General features: G+C 45.5%; 1 protein-coding gene across 7 annotated transcripts in view; it reads right to left on the bottom strand.

Annotated features, from left to right (window-relative positions):
- The window catches only part of CLUAP1 (clusterin associated protein 1), a 65122-nt gene that overhangs the window by 18991 nt on the left and 23370 nt on the right, over nucleotides 1-22761 (bottom strand). For all 7 annotated transcript variants that reach the window (XR_008433722.1, XM_053957398.1, XM_053957395.1 and 4 more), the window contains 4 exons: nucleotides 20774-20857; nucleotides 19070-19203; nucleotides 17555-17696; nucleotides 1112-1184 (listed from right to left, as the gene is read on the bottom strand). Coding sequence is in view for 6 of the 7 variants with exons in the window: in XM_053957398.1 (XP_053813373.1) it covers nucleotides 1112-1184; nucleotides 17555-17696; nucleotides 19070-19203; nucleotides 20774-20857 (433 nt within the window). In the remaining variant the exon portion in view is untranslated. The remainder of the gene's footprint in view (nucleotides 1-1111; nucleotides 1185-17554; nucleotides 17697-19069; nucleotides 19204-20773; nucleotides 20858-22761) is intronic.

Genomic DNA, 22761 nt, shown 5'->3' with positions numbered 1-22761 from the left:
AAAGCTCTGATGTGTCATAAAGAATCCTTGTGAACACAGAACCAAACTGGGGCCAGACAGGACACTCTGGTTTTGCAGGACACCCAGCATGTGTGTGATGAGGCACAAACCAGCAGGACCACTCACCTCCATGAAGCTTTTGGCTGAGAAGAATCCTCTGTCCAATCTGCTCTCAAGCCAGCAATCCCCTGGTGCTGGGAGCAGTGTGTGTCCCCAGCCAGCCCAGGCAGGGCTGGGAACAGTAAAATGAAGCCTAAACCTGCTCTGGGATTGCCCAGCACTCAGTGGCTGACTCTGGCCATTCCTCAGCTCTGCAGAGGGAACATTCCCAGAGGAACATTTCTAGAGAAACATGGAACATTCCCCAGAGGAACATTCCCCAAAGGAACATTCCACAGAACAACACTTCCCAGAGGAACATTCCCAGCGGAACACTTCCCAGAGGAACATTCCACAGAAGAACATTTCTCAGAGGAACATTCCACAGAAGAACATTCCACAGAGGAACATTCCCAGAGGAACATTCCACAGAAGAACATTCCACAGAGGAACATTCCCAGAGGAACATTCCACAGAAGAACATTTCTCAGAGGAACATTCCACAGAAGAACATTCCACAGAGGAACATTCCCAGAGGAACATTCCACAGAAGAACATTTCACAGAGGAACATTCTCAGAGGAACATTCCATAGGACATTCCCCAGAGGAACATTCCACAGAGGAACATTCCCAGGGGAACATTCCACAGAACATTCCCCAGGGGAACATTCCCCAGGGCAACATTTCACAGAGGAACATTCCACAGAACATTCCCAGAGGAACATTCCACAGAAGAACATTTCACAGAGGAACATTCTCAGAGGAACATTCCATAGGACATTCCCCAGGGGAACATTCCCCAGAGGAACATTCCACAGAACATTCCCAGAGGAACATTCCACAGATGAACATTTCCCAGCTGTCCTTTAAAATTGCCACAATTCCACTTGTTCTGCCCCTGCCTGCTGACTCTGTCACCACCCCACATCCCCTTGGATCCACTTACACATGGAGTAGGCAGCACTTAGCAACTCCTCTGCTACTACACGAGGTGAAGGAAATCCCACTTACTTCCACTCTTCAGCAGGTGCTGCTCCTCCTCCTTCAGCCTGTTCTGGATCAGACGTAGCATGTTGGCTGCTTCCTGCAAGGGGAGGAAAGAGATGCCTTGGGAAAGCTGCCACAGGGAGCATGGGACTAGAAACTCTCATAAAACTTCCTGTTCTATGGAAAACCAGGTCTGATTTGAAACATGGAGCTCTTGCTTACTTTGTGAGGGCCAGGATATAAAGCCAGGTCAACCAGTGCACTGAAATTCAACCTTACACTCCCAGTGGGTAAAACATCACTTATCCCATGGAAAATTAGCTTATTTGTCTTCATCCCCCAGAACATGACTGCTGTTGCTTTGAAAAGCAGACTTTGGTAGCTGTTTTCAGCCAACAGTCACCAGAACTGGTTTGTGAAATGACTGCACTTCCTAACACACATCCAAGCCAGAAAGGATCCACACCTTCCCAAGCTCCAAACAAAACTGGAGCAAAGAACCCTATCAATGAGCTGGAAAGGTACAGCCATTATTTATTACACCACTCTGCAGCAAAGGAGAACCAACCAAATGAAGGTCAGTGACACTAAAAAGTCCCAGAATGGGACCTTTCTAGCCCATTTTTAATGACATTTAGTTTAAATTTGGGTAATGCTAATGGTGAAGAGCAAATTAAACATGATAGAGTAGGGTAAGATATGATTGCACAGAATCAGGCACAGCCAGAGCCCACAACAAGAACAGGTGGCAACAGCTGATAGAAGATTTAGCCACAAATTTTGCTAATTTTAGTCTCTTCAATTCCAGTCAGGCAGAGGAAAGTTAATTAATTGTGGACTGAAATAAGATTTTTCTGAGCCTTTTTCTATGTAAAATATGATTATAGTTAAAAGCACCAGTTGCTCTGATGTGATCAGACCTCCACACTTACAGTGCACTTGTGGGAAGGAAATGTGCACTCAGCTGGAATATCCATGGGACAGAGGGATAGAAGAGCATGAAATGTGGAGTGGAGCACAAGCTCTTGACACTTTCATGTGGAAATGTATTTCCATAAGTATGGAAGCGGAGAAAGGAACCTCCAAGGCCCATCCAGCACATGAGGAAGTTGCTGGAAATAGAGGCCTGGGGACAGACTGAATGGTCCAACACAACCTGGCATAAATATCTGTCCTGGGAATTGAAATTCATGCTGGAAAAACTTGCAGGGAAGATGTTTCCAAGTGGAAGTGATGTGTCACCTGTAGCTGGTGAGAAACACAGCTCAGTGCCTCTCTCAAGGAAATAAATCGTGATCCAAAAATCTGCTTTGGACAATCACACAAACTGTCTGCTCTGCAAACTCTCAGAGCTAGCAGAGACAGGAATATTGCTAATGGATCCTTGGGACCAAAGGAAGAGCCCTGAGAAACTGAAGCAGGTGTGACAGTGTCCAGGGGGATAAAGCAGGAAGGTCAAGATGCCAAATCCCATGGAATGAGACCCTGCAGCAGCAACTGGCATCAACAGGACTACTGCAATCTCCAAACTGATGGGTGTGTTCTGCAGGGAGAAGCTAATTCCTGCAGAAACAAGCAAGGGAAAGACACGAGCATGTAACTCAGTTCATGTAGACATTTGAAATACTCTGTGGAGGAAACTGTTCTTTTTATGGTTTCCTTCTTCATGATTAACACTCTCCACCCCCTCAGTGCCAGCAAAGCCTTTTCAAAAATAATGAAAATTGAAATGTGTGTGGACCTGAGGCAAAATGTTCAGAAGTCTCCAGCTAACAGTGTTTCCTTTGGTCATGCCAAGGCCTCCCTCTGCATCAGTAAGTCCCAATATCTCTTCACTGAGCCTCACAATTGCTGTCTTTTTTTTCCCTTAAGTCTTCCTCCCAGCCAGCCCTATGGTTTAAATATGGTCAGTGATTTATATAAGCCCTGCCCCCATTCCCAAGGCAGCTTTCCCCCTGCTCTGCCCTAGGACAAATGGATACAAGAAGGATCATCCCCCAGCTGGATCCCAACCCACTGGCTGCTGCAGCTCACACACTGCATATGGCAAAGAAAGGAAAAATCAGGATAAAAAGAAAAGGACATTTCCCAAATGTCATGGAGACAAATTGATAACCCAGGAAGCACGTTTAGAATGTCCACACAGCAGTGATATAATCATCACAGACATAATCACTGCCTGGCACTGCAATTCCAGGCACACACCATGATAGCTGAAGCTGGCAATTCCAATTTAGACAAATCAGCTCCCCTGCCCTGCCTCCCTGCTCCTTCCCTTCTCCCACTCTCCAGCTCCGAGAAAAGCATTTGTGCAGTGACACAAAAAGAACCTGCTGCAAACTAACCCAGCAAAACAAAATTAAGGCAGGCAAATTCTCCAGTGCAGCTCAGTATGTGCCTACCCAAGGTCCTGACTGGAGGATGGGATGCTGCACCTGTGGGGGAAACAGCAGGGTTAAGAAGATGGGGTTTATGAACTTAAACTGTGAGAGAAATGAAAGCTAAAAGAATGTTTACCCATACAAATGAGCCACTTTTCCCCTTCCTCCAGCCTTTCACCTGTGCTGCTGCCAGCAGCTCAGCTGATCTCATTGCAAGCCAGCCCAGACACTTAACTGGCAGGAGAAATGTTGTTTTTCTGCTGGTTTAGGTTTCTGAATAACTTCATGTACAGCTGGTCCAATGCCACTGTCAGCCTACTGAGCCTGTGCATCCTCCCTTCCAAAGCAGCCCCTGGCTCCATCCCTGCCACATCCTGCAGAAGCTCATCAAAAACTGCAGCAACAGAAAATGTTTTAAATGGGCAGCTCCAAACCAGTCAGAGCCAGGAGAGCATCAGTGAACTGCTGGTTACTGTCCTTAGCAAGTGACATCTTCAAAGAGGGGGCAGAAGGGATGGCACTTCAAAAATCTAGAAAGTAAAGAGAATTTATCACTTAATGTTTTAAAGGTTTTGAGTGCCTGCAATCATCAAAGGTGCATTTTTGGTCCTGAGCAGCTGCCACCTTCCATGGTGACACCACCGTGGCAGAGGAGATTTATGGCAGCTCAGCCAAGCCCAGCCTGTGCTGATCAGAGCTGTGTTTCAGTTTGAAGCTGGGCACCTGTGTGTGATCCAGGCTCCTGAGCTGTGGCAGGGCACAGGAGCTGGGGGTGATGGACTGGAACACTGCAGGTGCTCCTGGCACACAGAGTGTTGTACCAGAGCCCAGGGCTGCTCAAGTGTCACATTTCCCTGCAGTGACAGGGTGACAGCTCCATGAAAACAGAGATGTGTCCCTGTGCTCATCACAGGGAACAGCCTGAGTGCCTTGGGACAGGAAGGAGCCACTATTTAACCCCCTGTTCAGTCTCTGCAGTAACCAAAGAGCAGGAGCTGCAGCAGGCAAACCCTCTCTGGATCATCCTCTGCACGTGAATTTTATCAAATGAAGTGGCAGCTCCCACTGGGGAATCACAGTGTCAGATCAACACAATTTAAGTACCAATTAACACAAAATCCAAACAAACCTGCCCCTTCAGAGACTCCCAGGGCTTTCAGGGTACGAGGGATCACTGGGACTAAAAATCCTGCTTTAGGGACAGACAGATGGAAATTCTCCTTCTCTGCCTCCATACATTATGCAGCCTCTCCTGGGTGTAAATCTGCCCAAGGGAGTAATTTTTGCCAATAGCTGATGGAAATGGCAGCAAGGCAGGGCTGACACTGAGACCCCCTGAATAACCCTGACTCCAAGGGACCTTCCAAAGTCCCAGCCCAACCTCCTGCTCCAAGCAGGACCAGCAATGGGATCAGATCCCAGCACTCAGGGCTGGAGCTTATTGGGTCCTAAAGATCTCCAAGGGAGAGACTGATCAACCTGCTGGACAACCTGTTCCCTGTCTGAGAGGCCAAAGGGTGCAGAAGTTTCCTCCCAGCAGGTCAGAATGACTTTTCACTGCTAATGACCTGTCCCTGCTCTCAGCACAAGGGTGTCCTTAGTCACCAGTGATGTCCCCACTCTCTATGAAGGCCCTTGGTGACACACAGAGCCCACACAGACAAGAACAGCAGGAAATGCAGAGCCCTTCTGGTGACACACAAAGGCTTCTAAATCAAGTAAGTTTCACCTGTGTTTACAATCAACTGGGTTTTTTCATGCCCATTTTCTGTTGTTACAGAAATGTTACCTGCCCAGCATACAAGAGAAATATTTTTTGTTGGAATGACACAATTCAGATACTCTGCATCTCTCTGCCAGTCTCCTTCAACTGGCAAATGATTTTCCACCTGACACCTGACTATGAAAGTCTTTGCAATAAATGGTGTCAGAATGTTTTAATATGCTCTGATCTATTGCTCTCTGCACAAATAAAACAGTTTTGAGTTCCAGTGTGCAGGCTCTGGGTTGGGACGGGTGGCTGGGGTGATTTTGTTTTCAAACAGAGGCCACAGAGAACATCCCCCAGCAGGAGATCCACAGACAACTAGCTCTGTCACTGACTCAGTGGCTGCCTCAAGGCAGTGATCCAGGATTTAGATAAGCCACATGACTGATCCGACTGTCAGTCCCTCATCCCTGTCCTTTATGATGTACCCGATGTTCCTGAGTTTTGGGTTAAACCATACCATCCAGCTGGAATTCATGAGAAATCATGACACTGAAGACAACTCTGCCCCTGCAGATTGCAAAGCAGCAAGTCTGACAGCCCAAAAGAAGGAAGAATAAAAATGATGCAGTATTTGACCATTTAAAACAGCTCAGCTTTTCTTTTTATTTTATTTATTTATTTTTTTAATTTTAGCTAACCTCCAAAGTTTTTGTTGTTTTTTTTTAAAACACCAGCAGGACTTTTAATATAAAGAATTTGTGCCCTGTAGCCAGCTGGCAGACACAATTACCACTAAACAGAAAGGAAAGGTAAAGGAGTGGGTGAAACAGCAAGGGAGTAAGTACAAAAGCACAGGACAACAACTGGAGCTCACTGACTTTCTGCATTTGGATCAAGCATTTCAATTTCTGCCTCAGCTATTCCTTTTGTTCTCAGACACTCTCCCAATTCCAGAAAATCTCTCTCTGTCTAATGTTTTCATCTTAGCAAGGGAAAACAGTGTTTCTTTCTGTTTTTTTCTGGAATGATTTACAGTGCTCCCACTGCTCTGGAGTACCCTGGGAGGAAGGAAACCAATTTGCTGCTGGATTAAAGGGCTCAGCTCACCTTGACTTCATCTGGGCAGCTGCTCCCTGCTTTGAGACAGAACAAAGCACCTGAGATCAGCCCCTGCCACACTGAGGCAGCTGGTTTTGGTAAAAGAGTGGCCACCCTTTCAGCAGGAGGGAGATAAAGGATGAGGAGCCTGATGAGAATGTGACAGCTCTCAATGACAGGAAATCTGCCAAGGCCAACGGGAAAGGGACTAAAGTTCATGGAAACAGGAGAGCCCACCTGGAGCTGCTCTTTAAGAGCAGAGATGATGTTTCATGGATGCTGCACTACTGTTAAATACTGCCCCCAAAAGTGATGTTCTGAATGGGAACATGGCTCTCGTTATGTTTGACTGACCCTGCAGTGCTGCAGGGTTTGTTCCTTTTTATTCTGTTGAGGAGTGGTGGGAGAGAGACAAGATCCACCTGAAAGAGTGGGGCAGAAGAACCTTCATCATCAGGCTGGCTCAGCTGTGAGCAGGCTTTGAACGAGGTCTGGCAGGGAATGATGGTGATGATGATGATGCTGACAAGAAGCAGGGCACTGTCAACAGGCTCTGGAATGCTCCTTGTGAAGGCAAAACAAGTGGGAGCCCATCTCATGTGCCTGAACACAAGTGAGTCCATTGTAGGGGACAAACAAGGAGGAATCAGAGTGTGCACAGCTGTGATCCCACAGGGATTACAGAAATATGGTGTCTCCTAATAAATTCTGGCACACCAGCTCCAGCACTCACATTTATCAAAATAACCAATTAGACCTGTTAGATCACTACTAAAGGGCACTTTCATCAAGAGGAGTCATAAAAACACCTCAGAAGTTCCTTGAAAGGTTCCTTTTTTCAAGGACAAATGTGTTAATTAATGGAGCATCTTTCATACCAGCAAGAAAATCATGGGAAAAGCACAAATGCTTTCTAATGTGAGGCCAATGTTTCATCAAGGAAAGCTATCAGAGTTAGCATGGGTTTTCATAGAATCACAAAATCATTAAGGTTGGAATATACTTCTGAGATCAAGGGTTTTTTTGCCAACCATGTCCCCAAGTGCAACACCCACTTGTTTTTTGAATGCTTCCAAGGATGGTGCCACCACTGCATGTCCCCATGCCTCTCTGTGAAGAGATTTCCCTGATATCCAACCTGAACCTCCCCTGGCACAGTTTGAGGCCGTTTCCCTTCATCCTACTGCCAGCTATGATGACTTTGTTTTGGGGGAAAGTCTTCAGGAAGGACAAACTTCCATCAGGGATGTGTGGGAAAGGTGTCCAGCAGAGCCTTCATGTGGGGTCACATGAGTAGCAGAAGGCAGAGCCAGGAAAAGATGGGATTTTTGGCTGATTTACACCAGTGGAGCTCTCAGTGACACCAGCTCAGGGTGCACAGAGCCAGACAGTGAAGTGCATTCAAAACCAACCCACAGCAACTGTTTTAAAATCAGTTAATCAGATTGGTTTAACATTTCTCACACACTTCTTCCTAAAGCTCCCAGAATTGCTTGGCAGATCCTGACTTCATCCAGCTCCAGCCCTGCAGTACCCATGGATGAAGTAGAGCTGGAAGAGCACACTTCATACCCTGGACATCAACACCTTCCCTCTGGGAACTCAACAGGAGATTATTCAGGGTGAGGAATGACAGCTTGGTAATTGTTCTCACCCTGTGGGATGTGTTTGCTGACCTGGGTCAGCTCATGCTCTGTGTGAACTCTTTTTGCCTCTCTCTAAGCTCTCCCCTCGTATCCTCACACACTGACTGAGTAATTTACTCCAGTAATTGTCCCCCTGGCACGATTCTGGAGTGACTTTTGATGTAATATAAAACCTTTCTGCACGTTTTACTGTGCACACTACATGCTTTCTATTGGAATGATCAACCAGTACACAGCTGGCCCCAAGAGGCTGCACAGTCTCTGTCCTTGGAGGCTTTGGGGACTGGACTGGATAAAGTCTGATGCCACAGCTGACCTTGCCTGAATGAATGGACAGGACAGAATGAATGTGCCAGTCAGTGACCAAGAAAGCAAGTTTAAAAGTGATTTAGTTGACTAGTTTTCTACTCAAAAAAACCCCAAAAGACAACAAACAAAGCCCAGCTCAAAACTTTCCACCTCAAATACTTCTCTGCACTGCTGTGCTGTGCTGGTTTCAAGGCCAGGTTGGAGCACCCTGGGCTGGTGAAGGTGTCCTTGTCCACAGTTCTGGATGAGCTCTAAGGTCCCTCCCAACCCAAACCATTCTGTGATGTCAGAAATACTCCTGACCCACCCAGGAACCACAGGTCAGAGCCAAGGGAGCAGAACATCCAAGGAAACAGCACTGAGCTCTCTGCTGAGGATTTGTGTGAGTGCCCATGGCAGGGCACAGCTCAGGAGACAGAAGCATTGGGAAGGCACTGGGAGAGGCTGCATGAGACCAGGGCAGGGCACAGGCCTTTAAATCATCTGCCAGCACTTACAGAAATCTAAACAGAACTAAGGAAAGAAGTTAAAAAAGAGATGCAGATGAACATTTTCTGCCCAGAATTTTCCAGTCAAAATCCTTTCATACAAGAAGCTTCAAGTCAGCAATAACACAGACAAGTTCATTACTACCTAAAATAACATGACAGAAGATGGACTTTATCCTCTGTATCAGATGTGTTCTGTATTCAGCATTACATACAATGCAAATTTCCCCTAATGACAACTCTCCATTTCTCCTATTTGCCTCTGTGGAAGGGATGAATTCCAATGACTCAGTAACAGCTCATTGGACATTCCCTTCATGGATTAAATCTTTATTGTAGTGAGCTTACAAGTGATACTGTTTGGATGTGTTATTTATTTGAATTAATGTACAATTCTGGGGTCAGTTTGCAGTGCCTGAAGAAACCATCAACCAAATTAACACTGACTGCAAGCTAGGAGGCACAGCAGTGTTTTGTTCAGCACCACAGAGCAGTCACTGCCTCATCCCTGCCAGACTCCAACTCCTGAATTATCTCTGCCTGTGGCACAAAGCTCAAGTGTTCAAGGGGGTCAGGATTGCTCAGCTTCTAAAGGAGAGTGTTCAGCATATTAAAGGGCAGCTGTTGTTGGTGAACTTGAGGGTTCCAGGAACTGATATTGGACTCTGCCTTCTATCTTGAGATAATGAGCTCAATACAGCCCCCATTTCTCACAGCAAGAGCATCTTCAAGAGGGGGCTGATGCACACTTCAGTTTATTCCTGATCTCCCACCCAAATGAAGTGGCAGCACCATCAAGCCTCTCTCTAACTCTTGTCAGAGCCCAAGCACAGGAACCACAGACCTGTTTTTTTACCATTTCTCCAGCTTGAAAACATTTGCATTCCTACTTCCTGCTCCCCAGGACAATGCTCTACCTACTTCTAAAATGACTGGAATAAAACTATTTTCAAACATCTCCTTGAGGTGGGCTGGAGAAGGAAGTGCAGGTGAGTAATGATGCAGACAAACCTCTTTAGCAAGGGGGTGACAAGCACTGCTTCTAGTACCGTTCTTTAACACAAAAGAGCAGGTAAATAATTTCTGGGCAACCAGCAATGGACAACACCAGCAGGTTTCACCTCACACATCCTGCTTCTCTGCTTTCCACAGCTCTGCTCTCCTCCATGGAATAGCAGGGACACATGAGAGCTCCACTCCAGTTTACTCTATGGATTAAGAAACTAGAGCTGTTGGTTTAAACACCCTGGTGGCTGGGCAGGATCTGAGATGCAGGATGCACTCTCTGGAGTTTCCCAGCAGAAGGTGGCCACCAGCAGGTATTTCCAGGGAATGTGGCACTGCCAAGGGGACTCAGACCCTGCTTTACAGGGCAGGCTCCTCCTCAGTCCTCTCACAGGAGGAACAAAGCCTGAGGAGGAGACTCATACTCACAGCTCTCCAGGTCAGCAAATTAAAAAAAAACCAGGGGAGTCTCACAATATGGTGTCCTACAATTAAGGTTTCCATTGATTTTGGAACTACATCACACTCAAGGTAAGTCCAAATGGGAATGGAACTGGATTTCCAGTAAATAAATATGATCCCAGCCCCCAGGCAGAAAAGTGTGCAGTTTGTCCTGGGATTTCTTTCTTTCCTTCGTCCTCATGTTTGACCCTGCTGCAAAGCTGCTGAAATGCAGAGTTGGGCCCGTGGGTTACCCAACATCAGAATCCTCTCCAAAGGATCCCAGAGCTCTGGGAGGAGAAGGCAGGGACTGCACAGGGCAGTGACTGCCCCTGCCAGCCCATGCCAAGGCTGCTGCCAGGACATTTATCTCACCACGTGCCACCTTTCACACGTGCACAGTGTTCCACTTCTGCATCTCACAGACCTCAAGGAGGAATTGCTCTCATACAGCCAGAAAACTGAGAATTATTTTCCTGTGTAAAGACTCAGACCTCACTGTTTTGCACATGATCAGATTATGCATGTTTATGCAAATCAAAATGCCTTTCTCACAGCTCCTTTTCCCCACTAAGTACCTGCAGCAGAGCATAAACCTCCTCAATTTCCTGTACATCATTTTAACACTATCTACTTATGTCATTTGGTGCAAAGCACCAAGCATCAGTCCTAAATTAAGAGTTATTTTAGCTTTTTTCTTTCAACCTGTTTAAATGTTTCTCAATGATTTAAATGTTGATCTCTGGGGAAAAAATATAAATTGATCTTCATGATCAGTGTTGTTTCAAGTAATCCGATTGTCTCCTATTCTGAGTGAATTTCAAGTGATTTCTGTTACATAATTCAGACATCTAAAGTCTTTGTGAATATTCAAAAGGATAATGCAGGGAAGGCAGGAAGACCATAGTATGAGCCACACATTTATTCATCTTCTCCCCAAATGAAGCTGGATAAAGAGAAGATTTAAAACCTACAAGGCAGCACTTTGGAATGCACTGGAGACTGTTCTCATGCATTGCTTCTTCTCCACTAGAGTCACTGCACAAAAAATTCAGTGAGAAAAGTTAAGAACTGAATTTATTTGAGATCAGATAGTTCTGATTTCTCTTTGTGACAGTCATCCATGGATTTCCAAGCCATGCTGTCAGGGAGAGCTGCTACATCTCACCCTTCACAGAAACAGCTGCTGTCATGACAAACTCACCCTGGCTGCAAAACTCAGCAGATCCTCCCTGTGTTCCTTCCCCGAGTGCAGAGTATTTGATTTATAAAAGAATTAGCACAGATTTATAACAGCAGCAAGAAAGAATCAGACTGAGCAATCTTTACAGGGGGCTCATATCCAACCACAGCATCAAGCCCTGGGGTACAAGGAACCTCTTTACCCTTCAGCAGAATATGAATTTTTCCATTGCTCAGAAAAGCCTGTAAGTGATTTGGGATTCAATAATTTCTTGTTTAATCTCTAGCTCTGTGATAAAATGAGCTCTGGAGTGTGTCAGACATGAAGAACTTGAAACTGTGAGTCAAATGGCCCCAAATCTGGGATCCTAAGGCAAGTTTGTCACCCACCTGGCACATCAGATATCCAGATAAATCCTATGAAAACACAGATCTTTGAGCACTGAGAGTTGATCTGACTGAGATAATTGAACTGATCTCAATTGTTTGCACTTCCCAAAAAGTTCTCCATAGCTTTAATGGGAGAGAGTATCAACAGAGCCCCAGGAGCAGGCAGGCATGACCTGCCTCAGGGCAGTTGCCATGGTATTGGCAGGGGACTGCAGAATTTTATTTCAGTGGAATAAATGCACACAGAACCTTTTCGTCTTCCCTAATACACTCTCCACACACCCTCCCACCTTCTATCTCCAGCTTCTCCTTTCTGTGATCATAATTTCTCAGCCAATAATTTATTTTGTCCTTTTCTCCTACGCTCCGCTGCCCCTTCTCGTTCTGTGCATTCCCTTCCCCCTGCTCTAATTTTTTCCACATTTCCCCACTGATTTCTGTGTCTCAGTGCACCAATACTGTCACCCTTGCACACTGAACTAAATGCCAAAATAAAAGCAACCAACAATTCAGCAGCCTGTGCTTACTTTTACATCTGATATTCCACACAGTCCAGCAATGCTGGACCAGGAGTGCTCTCCTGGCACCTGTAAAATGTTTAAAGCAGTCATAATTCAAATGTACATTAGTTAGAAGATTAAAGACTGTAACCAGCTGCTTTTCATGTTAACCTTGTGCTGGCTATTGCAGCAAACAGCTGCCACAGTGGGAATGGTGAATTTAGTACTTAAGAGGGATAGTTCAGTGCAAAAAGCACAGAACCAAGGGGCACCTCAGAGTGGAACAGAACTCAGATTTCCCTATTTATTATTATGGGCATATTCAGAAGCTCTGCTAAAAAGAGTTTAATGAAAAGGGGATTTTATTTGGGAAGGGCAGGTTGCAAAGGGTAAGTCATAACACAATCTGTTTATTTGGAATTGCATGATTAATCATGAAGGACTGTTTACTGATAATCCATAGACTCAATCATAGAATGGTTTGGCTTGGAAGGGATCTCAAAGTTCATCCCATTCCAGCCCTGCCATGGGCAGGGACACCTTCCCAGGCTGCAGGGACACTACCCCAGGCTGCTCCAAACCCCAATGTCCAGCCTGGCCTTGGGCACTGCCAGGGATCCAGAGGCAGCCACAGCTGCTCTGGGCACCCTGTGCCAGGGCCTGCCCACCCTCCCAGGGAACAATTCCTTCCCAATATCCCATCTAAACCTCTTCTCCTTCAGTTTGAAGTCATTCCCTTGTTCTATCTCTACATGCCCTTGGAAACTCCACAATGATGAAAAGAAAAACAGTTTAAGCAATCCCAAACCAAAGATAAAAGACTGAGTGGCTAAGAACAGCCTCATCCCTGTGTCCACCACTTCATGGCACTCCTCAGCTGAGATTACACACTAACAGCAAAAAGCAGTCTGAAAATACCTTAGGAGAAAGCAGCTGAAGAGGAAAGTACTTCTGGGGTGTCCTCTGAGAAGCACAAGAAAGAATAAGTACATTCTCTCCAGGGAAAAGGCAAATGCTGAAGGAAATTGCCAAGTTATTCTGGCATTACATAAGCTAATTCCAAAACCACCTTTTTGAACTGTATTAGCCTGTGCTGTCTTTTAAAAGAGGCATTCATTTATAATCCAGAGAGAATTTCAACCCCCAAATCTGAAAAACCCCTGAAAACTGGGTTTTTTAGAACAGCCGAAGTTCTAATAGCTTCTGTGTCTAAACACCCGAAACTATTCCATCTTAGAAAGAGGGTAAAAATGAATTAACCGTGCTGAATCTTTTTACAAAGCAGAAAAATAAGACCCAATCTTTGAGGAGACACAGCTCATAAATCCCTACCTTGGCACAGAACTGCAGGAAGATGGATTAATTCCATGAACAGCACCAAGAAACAGAAGGAGAATAAAAGAGGTAAAGAAAGCAAAGGAAACTGCAAAGACAAAAGGCCCTTGGTTTAAATTCCTTGGATCCATGAGTAAGTTGTGCATGACAGCTGTCAATAAGTGTGAGATACTCACTGGAAAGACAAGTCATGTGTGGACTTCTGCCTTCTCCAGGTGATAATGGCCAAATAATTGTGTATTTTTCATATATTTCAGCAGGCTCCCACATCAGACAGGCAGGGTGCTCAGCAGGAGCTGCTTCATCATCAATAAACTGCTGGGCTCAGCCTCAACACTGTCAGTTCTTTTAACACAGATTTCTCAGCCCAGAGCCTGGCAGGAGCCTCCCACTGACCACACTCCAACCACTGCTCCCTGTGACTGACACAGGCAGGCAAAGCCTCAGGAAGCTCAGGACAACACCAGGAGCCACCTGGGGCTGGACAACCACAGCACGGAATAAACTCCTTAAAAATGTACACAACCACCAGCTCTGGAGGGGCTGGAATGCCTCAACTGCTTAGTGGCACTGAACTAAAATCTTTAAATCACTGCTAATTAGGAGCTGCACTCTGGCCCAGGTTGATGGCTGTGGATACCCAACCACTCTGAGTCCAACTGCAGCACAGATCAGGCTCATTATTCAGCAACAGCATCAGGCTCTCAGTCAGAACAAAAACTCCTAAAAACGTGGATTAAATCCAGGAGAGGGGCCCAGGAACCAGAGCTCAGAACAGCACAGGGAGTGCTGGATTAATCTAATTACTCTGCTGATGCTTTTTGCTGGCATGCTCTTTAGCAAATACACAACAATGATAAAAGAATTGCCTCATGCTGCTACTGCAGAAGTTAATTAAGATTTGTTTGGTGGAACAAAAGACAAATCAGGGTTGGGGAAAAAAATCAACATAATTTTAAGTGTTTCTGACAGCTGAAGTGAGTGTGTTTTAAAATAGATTAAATGTAATTATCCTTGTTATTTTTTTCCTCTGTTGATGCTGAAAATGACACAAGATTATAAACTGTAGGACAACAAGCAAAGCATTGCTTTGGAGCAAAATGTTCTCTTTTTTTAAAGCATGTAATAACCCACAGTTCTGCTTCACCATAAAGAAGCCAAAGTGTGGAAGTACCACCTGAAAAGCAGACCAAGACTGAAAGAAGTGACAGACACATCCTTGTGTTCCAGGGTGGCCAGAGATGAACCCAAAATGGATTAAACAGCGCATCTCCTCACCGGTTTGGAAGTGCACTAGCAAGTCTCCTGGTTTAGTTGGGACCCAGATTAGAATCATGGAAGGGTTTGGGTTGGAAAGGAACTTACAGCTCATCCCATTCCACCCCTGCCATGGGCAGGGACACCTTCCATTGTCCCAAGCTGCTCCAAGCCCTGTCCAGCCTGGCCTTGGACACTTCCAGGGATCCAGGGACAGCCACAGCTGCTCTGGGCACCCTGTGCCAGGGCCTGCCCACCCTGCCAGGGAACAATTCCTTCCCAATATCCCATCCATCCCTGCCCTCTGGCAGTGGGAAGCCATTCCCTGTGTCCTGTCCCTCCATCCCTTGTCCCAAGTCTGTCTGCAGCTCTCCTGGAGCCCCTTCAGGCACTGGAGGCTGCTCTAAAGTTTCCCCAGAGCCTTCTCTTCTCCAGATGAAATTCTTTACCCTCTTTCAGTCCCCAAGTCCTAGAGATTGAATTTGATGACTGACAACTCATAATGACTTCAAATCCCAGTTTGGACTCCAGCACTTCTGAATATTTGGCTGGAGGAGAGACATATACACACACCCCCCTCTTCTCCTACCAAAGCAACAGCTTCTGCAGCAAAGCACTCGTGGCTGCCTGAGTCACTGTACTCCTGCCCACAAAGAGATGGTCAGAGTCTCATCCTTTATATGTTCCAAGTATTTTTAGGTACAACTGATAGAAATGTGCAAAGCAAAACAACATCTTTTTGTCACCAGCTTTTATACTTTTTAATTCTGCACTAGGCTGAAGCATTGTTCCCTGCTTATCCTAGGCAACCACAAGCCAAACCATATGGGTAGGGTCCCAGGAGTCTCACAGAAAGGAGAAAAAAGGAAAATAAAGTGTGCTCTCCATATTCTAATCACGGCGCAGCTGTGAATGACAAAGGCCTTTTTTTTTTGTCTTATTATCTTTTGAAAAAAATCCCCCAAAGAGCTGAGCACCAACTCATTAACAAAGTTCTGCACTTGAATTCATAAACACTTTCAGGTAGCTCAGTTCAAAGCATTTCTCCTCTGGCTATGAAGTCTCAGTAGCATTTGAACAGAAGGGATATATCAGACTTTAGACTTCAAGATTATGATTTAATTGAAGACTTTTTTTCAGTGGGGGGCAAGGATATGGTGAAGAACTGGAATAGAGACATAGAAGTGACTTCAGATATGAGGTGAAAAAACCTGTACAGAGACAGTGCTTGTGAAAAGAGAGGCTTGAGGGGAAACTGGTTCACAGGGATTAACAAGTTGCCAAGTGCCCACATCAGCTTTGAAAAGGTATTTTACCCCTCAAGCAAATAATGCAGCAAAGTATTTGAGACTTCTCAACAGCATGGCTTTCCCTGTGTTCAAAAGGTGGTGGTGGTGGAATGAGGAAGCATTGATTAACAATGGGTTAATTGGCTGCACTAATGAGGCCACAGCTCGAGTGCTCTGTCCAGTTGTGGGCCCCTCACAACAGAAAGGACATTTGAGGGGCTGGAGTGGGTCCAGGGCAGGGAACTGGGGAAGGGGCTGAAGAACAAGGAGAAGGGTCTGGAGAAATTCCTGAGGGAGCTGGAGGGGCTCAGCCTGGAGAAAAGGAGGCTCAGGGGGGACCTTCTGGCGCTGCACAACTCCTGACAGGAGGGGACAGCCAGGGGGGGGGAGGCTCTGCTCCAGGGAACAGGGACAGGACAAAAGGGAATGGCCTCGAGCTGTGCCAGGGAAGGTCTAGGTTGGAATGTCTTAGGAATGTCTAGGACATCAGGAGGAATTTCCTCATGGAAAGGGTTGTTAAACACGGGAAGAGGCTGCCCAGGGAGTGGCAGAGTCCCCATTCCTGGGGAAAGCCTCGATGTGCCACTCAGAGCTCTGGGCTGGTGACAAGGTGGGATGGGTGCCAGGTGGGACTCGATGGTCTCAGAAGTATTTTCCAACCCCATGCATGCTGTGATTCTGTAACTCCAGGTGCAGCACTCCCAGCAGCACTAAGATCCCAGGGGAGAGGGCTCACTCAAATGTGTTTTCAATGAAGAACAGAAGACAGAGTGGGTAATGACTGTGAGAAGGATGACAATAAAACAAGAAGCTGTTGGAAGCTGAAGGAAAGGCCAGCTGAAAGCACTGCAGTCCAGTAAACCCTAAAGAAAAGTCTGGAACAAAACAGATACAGATGCAGATTATCCACAAGGAGAATCACACTGAACTGACACAACTCAGCAAGTCAAGAGAAGGCAGAATTCTGCCAAACAAGACTGAAGTCTATGAGAGGGAAGATCCCAGCACATCTGATCTCCTCACTGTTGCTCCTGGCTGTTTCCATTGAAACTCTGAGGAGGCTGAAGAGCCTTGTGCTGAGAAACCCTTATACATCAGCAGACAGTAGAAGTAAATACATCCATTGTATGTAACAAAAGGAAGATCAGAAATCCTGAAAACATTCTTCATGTTCTTCATGCAACCCAGCAGCTGAAAATGAGTCAGGGGGACAGAGACTTGCAAGAGCCATCACTGCACTGGTTTAACTTCATTAACTGAGAAGATGCAGCTGTGCTGCTGTGCTTGGCCAGGAGCAGCCACAGACACTGGATTGTCCCTCACCTGCCAGTCACTCAATCAACTCCTGTTGTGCTGCTTTGGAAAAGGGGATTAAAACATTTTCTGTTGATCTGCAGGCTGTACAGTCCTGCTGAGAACTTCCAAAGTGTCCTACCTCAAACATTTCCTGCTCTGTCCGTCGATGATCATCCAGGAGCTGCTCCATGTAGGTCAGATTTCGGAACTTTTCTAGGTAAGTGCTGTACTGCTTCTGCAGCTGCTCCTCAATCTTCTCATACTCATCCATGAAAGCAGGGCTGGGGAGAGCAAGCACAGAGAACTCAGTGAAATCTGCCCAGAGAAGCTGTGGCTGCCCCATCCCTGGAAGAGCTCAAGGTCAGGTTTTATGTGGCTTGCAGCAACCTGGGACAGTGGGAGATGTCCCATGGCAGGGACTTGGAATGAGATGAGCTTTAAGGTGTCTTCCAACCCAAGCAATTCTGTGATTCTAGGAGTCTATAAATATTGCTCTGTATATACAGAATTCTGAAATGCAATTTTGGTTTTGCAGCTGCCCTTCCATATCTGCTAAACCAAAAAACCTCTTGTTTTTAAGGTTTCACACTGCTTCAGAGAATAAAAGCTCAAGACAAAGCCCCTCACTAAACAATCCTGGGAATTACATAAAGCAAAGAGATGGTTTTTGTGTACAACTCCCTTTTCCTTTCACACATAGACAAAGGCAGCATTTTGGCCCCCCTAAAAGGCAATGTTAGATTATTTATCCTGCTGTTCCATAACTGCACAAAGTTAGTGTGTAGTGTGGCTGGCAAAACATCTACTTTGTTGGGGACTTATTTGCTACAAAAGTGTCCTGGGTCAAGACAGGTTTAATTAGACATTATGATGAAGTGATGATGTCATTACACCTGAGAGCTGACTGATGCACCCCAAAAACCACTGCTGCTGCTCAGAGCTTCACACCCACCCAATCCACATCCTGCAGAGCGGTGCTGATAAAACAGGGATGTGAATCCAGGTCATTCCTTCCACCACTGCCTTGTCTAATAGTTCCTTTTATTTTTAATATTAGGTCAGATTGCAGATTGTATAAACCTGCAAGTTAATTGAGGGCCAGAAATCAACCCAAACTGTGAACCTGAACACTCCAGTATCCAAAGGGGCTTACAAGGAGGGAAAGGGACTCATCATCAGGAACTGCAGTGATAGCACAAGGAGCAATGGGTTCAAACTGAAGGAGGAAAGGTTTAGAGTGGATATTGAGAAGGAATTGTTCCCTGGGAGGGTGGGCAGGCCCTGGCACTGGTGCCCAGAGAAGCTGTGGCTGCCCCTGGATCCCTGGCAGTGTCCAAGGCCAGGTTGGATGGGGTTTGGAGCTGCCTGGGACAGTGGAAGGTGTCCCTGACCATGGCAGGGGTGGCACTGGATGAGCTTTAAGGCCCTTTCCCCTTTCCCACCCAAACCAGTTGGGGATTCTGTGATTCTACAAATTTTCTGGCAGACTGTATCAATGCCCAGAGGATCTGATCCTAACAAGGGCTGCAGAAGGAATTTCTCAAATTGGTGGTGAACACCAGAAGCCTCTGGGAACAGAGGGACTGTTTGCACCAGTTCCATCCTTTCTGTTCACACTCCTTCCTGCTGTAGATAATCAGTTCATGATCTTTACCGAACACTCTGCAGAGTCTGCAGCCTCTTCTGGCTTCTTTCCAGTTCCAATTTTCGTTTTTCAATCTTGGCTTCCAAATTGGCTTCATCCAAAGCCACATTATTCAACATGTCTTTGGTTTTTTGGACTTCTTCCTGAAAGAGAAGTATGGTGAACCATGGCTGGCACTGGGATAATTACATTTATCTTTCAGATGCTGAACATTGTTCTGGATAATCTCATCTGTGTTTACTCAAGTAGGCAATGGAAATTCAGAAGTTCTTTGTGGCCAGGATAATAAACTAACTGGACATTTACAAATGTAAAATACCTGATTTTTTTGCCGACATTCTTAAAGGAGGAAAAACCCCACAGCTGTAACTTTAGTTTTCCTTCTCACTGAAGAAGCAGTAGAAGGCAGGAAGAAGCCTGATCTTTTGGCATCATTAAGGTCTTTTTGGATTTTATCTTAATGGAATCATTCAGTTAGTTTCCAACCTTAATGATTCCACGATTCTCTCTGAATAAAGAGATGAGAAATGCATTTATTTCTTGGTACTATTTTAGGGAATTTTAAGCTTCCATAATTTTTCTTTTCTCTTCAATATACAAGTCAGTTTTATAAAGAACTTCCTGTATCTTCATCCTTTCCTAAATTTTATTTTATCGATTTTTTTCAAAATCTGGGAAGCATCTTGAACATTTCAACATGTGCTACAGGAATCAGGAGGGGAAGTGGGAATATTCCAGTAGATTCTAAATGAGCTGAGTACATCCAGTGTGCTCAGGCTCAAGAAACCACGAGCGTCTTGGGAGGGAGAAAGGGAAAGGGAGGATTCCACTGCTGGAATTCCAGCTGTGAGTGTTGGTGCTGCTCAGCTCCAACAGGTCATTCCATGAACTGGGCCAGGATTAATGAGCTGAGTGTGTGCCACTGCTGCTTGCCAGGAAGCCAATCTCTCTCTCATGGAGAAGAAGAGTGAGAAGCTGGAGTAAGAAATGTACATTAACAACATTTAGTATTCACACAGGTTGTGAGCAGGAGCAAAACATAAGGGAAGATTGCCTGGAATCTCTCTTGGTTATCCAGTGGCTGTTTAAACCTGCAACTCCACTCTTGTAATCAAACACTTGGACTGGATACAGCTTGCAGTGAAATAACTGACAGGAATCACTGGGAGTTGTTAACTCCCTCCTCACATGGTGCAGCTGAAGGCTCAGAAATTCAGGAACCCAGACCCTGGAGCAAGGACAGTGCTGGCAAGTGCAGGACAGACAAGAAGTCCTTCACACCAAGCACCACAGGGATGCCCTGGCAGGATCCTCATTAGCACAGTGCCAGCTCCTCACTCAGCTGTCCTGCTTCCAGAGCCCAGCTTCCCAACTCCAGAGGCACCAGCACTTCTGGAGTTACCCAGGTCCCTGCTTGCAGCCCGGGCTCTGCAGAGGTCACAGGGCTCACACAAGGCAGAGGGTGTAGATTTCTGTGCTGATTTGGGCAAATTTTATCCCTCCTGTAGAGCTTTTGGGGTGAAGCTGCTAACACAGGCAGGGAATATGACTATAATGGTGTTTTCCCCCACGAGAGGGGCTAAGATGCATCAACTGCAGCTGCAGGTGATGGCTTTGGCACTCTTTACCCCAGGTTGTTGAGAAAAAGAGCAAATTTCTTCTTGCAGCAGAAAAATTATAATTTTGCAAACAATTAAATGACATTTTGCTTACCAGAACGCTGTTGATGGCAATTTTCATCACCTTCTCAGCCTCATTTATCTCCAAAGGTCTGCCAATAGATTCTGTCCTTGCTTCCTATGAAATAAAATGAACCAATATATTTAAACACTACACAAAAAAACTAATTTATGCAGAACTGAGGGTGATCAAACAACAATGATAGGATCATCTGCATAATAAATGGGGTAGGATTTAGTGTTTATTCACGAGGGCTGAGATGATTTAGAGACCAGGAGATGATGAAAAAGTGAGCTGAGATTAGCAGGAGGGAGCAATCAAGGCATCTTTTCCAAATGAGGTGAGTGCTGTGTCTGACTGCAGTTATTCTTGAATGTGGCAAGCACATTTCTCTCTCTCTCAGGATTTTTTATTGAGGTGCACAGAGAGAAATGAAAGAGAAAACAATTTCTATTTCTGCTTCTTGTTTTTCTCTTGTGGAATGTGTTTGGAGAATTGTTTACCCAGAGTGAGCGCTTGGTTGGATCATGGTGGATTGTTTGGGCCTGACAGCCAGTCGGATCCACCTGTGTCTGGGCTCTGGAGAACAGGGTCACAAGTTGTGAGTTAGTTAGATATGATAGTTAGAGAAAGTAGCATGTAGTATTTAGTATCCTCTTTTATATAGCATATTAATGTATTATAACATAATTATAATAAAGAAATCATTCAGCCTTCTGAAATGGAGTTAGACATCATCATTCTTCCCATTGGGTTCGCCGACATCTACAACACTTGAAGGCAGATTTTTGCTCTGGTTTTACACGTGGAGCAGGGCACAAAAGATTCCATCATCTGTACAACACGACCCATGAAAACACCAGTGCAGGTAGAGGAGCACAGTATCCCAAAAGTGTGGAGCTACAAGGACTACAAAGCCACCAAACTGTGCCAGGCAGGTGGACACTGAGCACTGACCCTGCCAGAGCTCCAGGAGCCTTTGGACAATGCTCCCAGGCACAGGCTGGGATTGTGGGGTGTCCTGTACTGACACTGAATGATCCCTGTGTTACCCTGGTTTTTAAAGGTGTTAAGTTTTCTTTTATAGTTCTTTTGAAAGTGTTTAAGTTCTCATAAAACTTCTTCAGCCTTCTGATAATGTTTACATATTTGAGAGTCAGAGTTCCCACACAATTTCATGTATAAATAGAATAGTCTACATATTTCTCTGTGGGTGGAGAGAAATGATTGATTGATCTTTATTGTGGTTGGAGAGGTGGTAATTCCATCCTCCAATCCAGTCACCTTTGGAATTCTATAAATACCAGATGTCTGAATAAAACTTCCTATTTTTCTCCTTTGAACTTACCAAGCTTCTGTGTACTCATTTCGTGTCCAATAACAATCCCTGTGGGTCCTTCCCACCCAGGATATTCCATGTGCCTCCATGCCCATGTGAAAACTGCAAGCTGCAGATGTATGGGCATCTCTGCTTCTGATAACTGAGTGAGTCAGACTCCTCAAAAACCCCTCAGTGATCCTTGTTTAGATCCCAAAGGACTAAAAAAATCCCTCTCAGCAGATCTGGGGACACATGGACTTGGCTGTGCACTTGTCTAATGATGCCTTAAATACTGACCTGGTCATTAGGTAAAAACTTCTGATTACTTGCTTGGCACTGGAAGGGAAGAGAGGGAATTCTGCAGCTCCATGTTCCTAAAACAATCTTGCATTTGCAAAACACTTGATAACAGGTGGATAAAGATGGAGAAAGCATCTGTCTAGAAAATATCCGATTAAGAACTTAAAAATGTTTTGTACGCTTTGCCACAGGCTGTACCCAGCCCACTACAGGAGGAATTCTGGAAGCAGATGCAATAGCTTTGCTAAAGATGCCATGCCAGATTCTCCACATTGCACAGCTCAGCTCCAGCAGAGCCTGCTCCCTTCCCACCACCAGTCCAGGGAATTGCAGGGTGAACCCAACCTGGGAGCTCCTCCAGCAAAACAATAAAAGCAGCTTTTTGTGCTGAGCTTATTCC

This window comes from Vidua chalybeata, chromosome 16 (genome assembly GCF_026979565.1).
Source record: "Vidua chalybeata isolate OUT-0048 chromosome 16, bVidCha1 merged haplotype, whole genome shotgun sequence".
In the NCBI taxonomy this organism is placed as follows: domain Eukaryota; kingdom Metazoa; phylum Chordata; class Aves; order Passeriformes; family Viduidae; genus Vidua; species Vidua chalybeata.
This window is presented reverse-complemented; position numbering and strand designations above follow the sequence as displayed.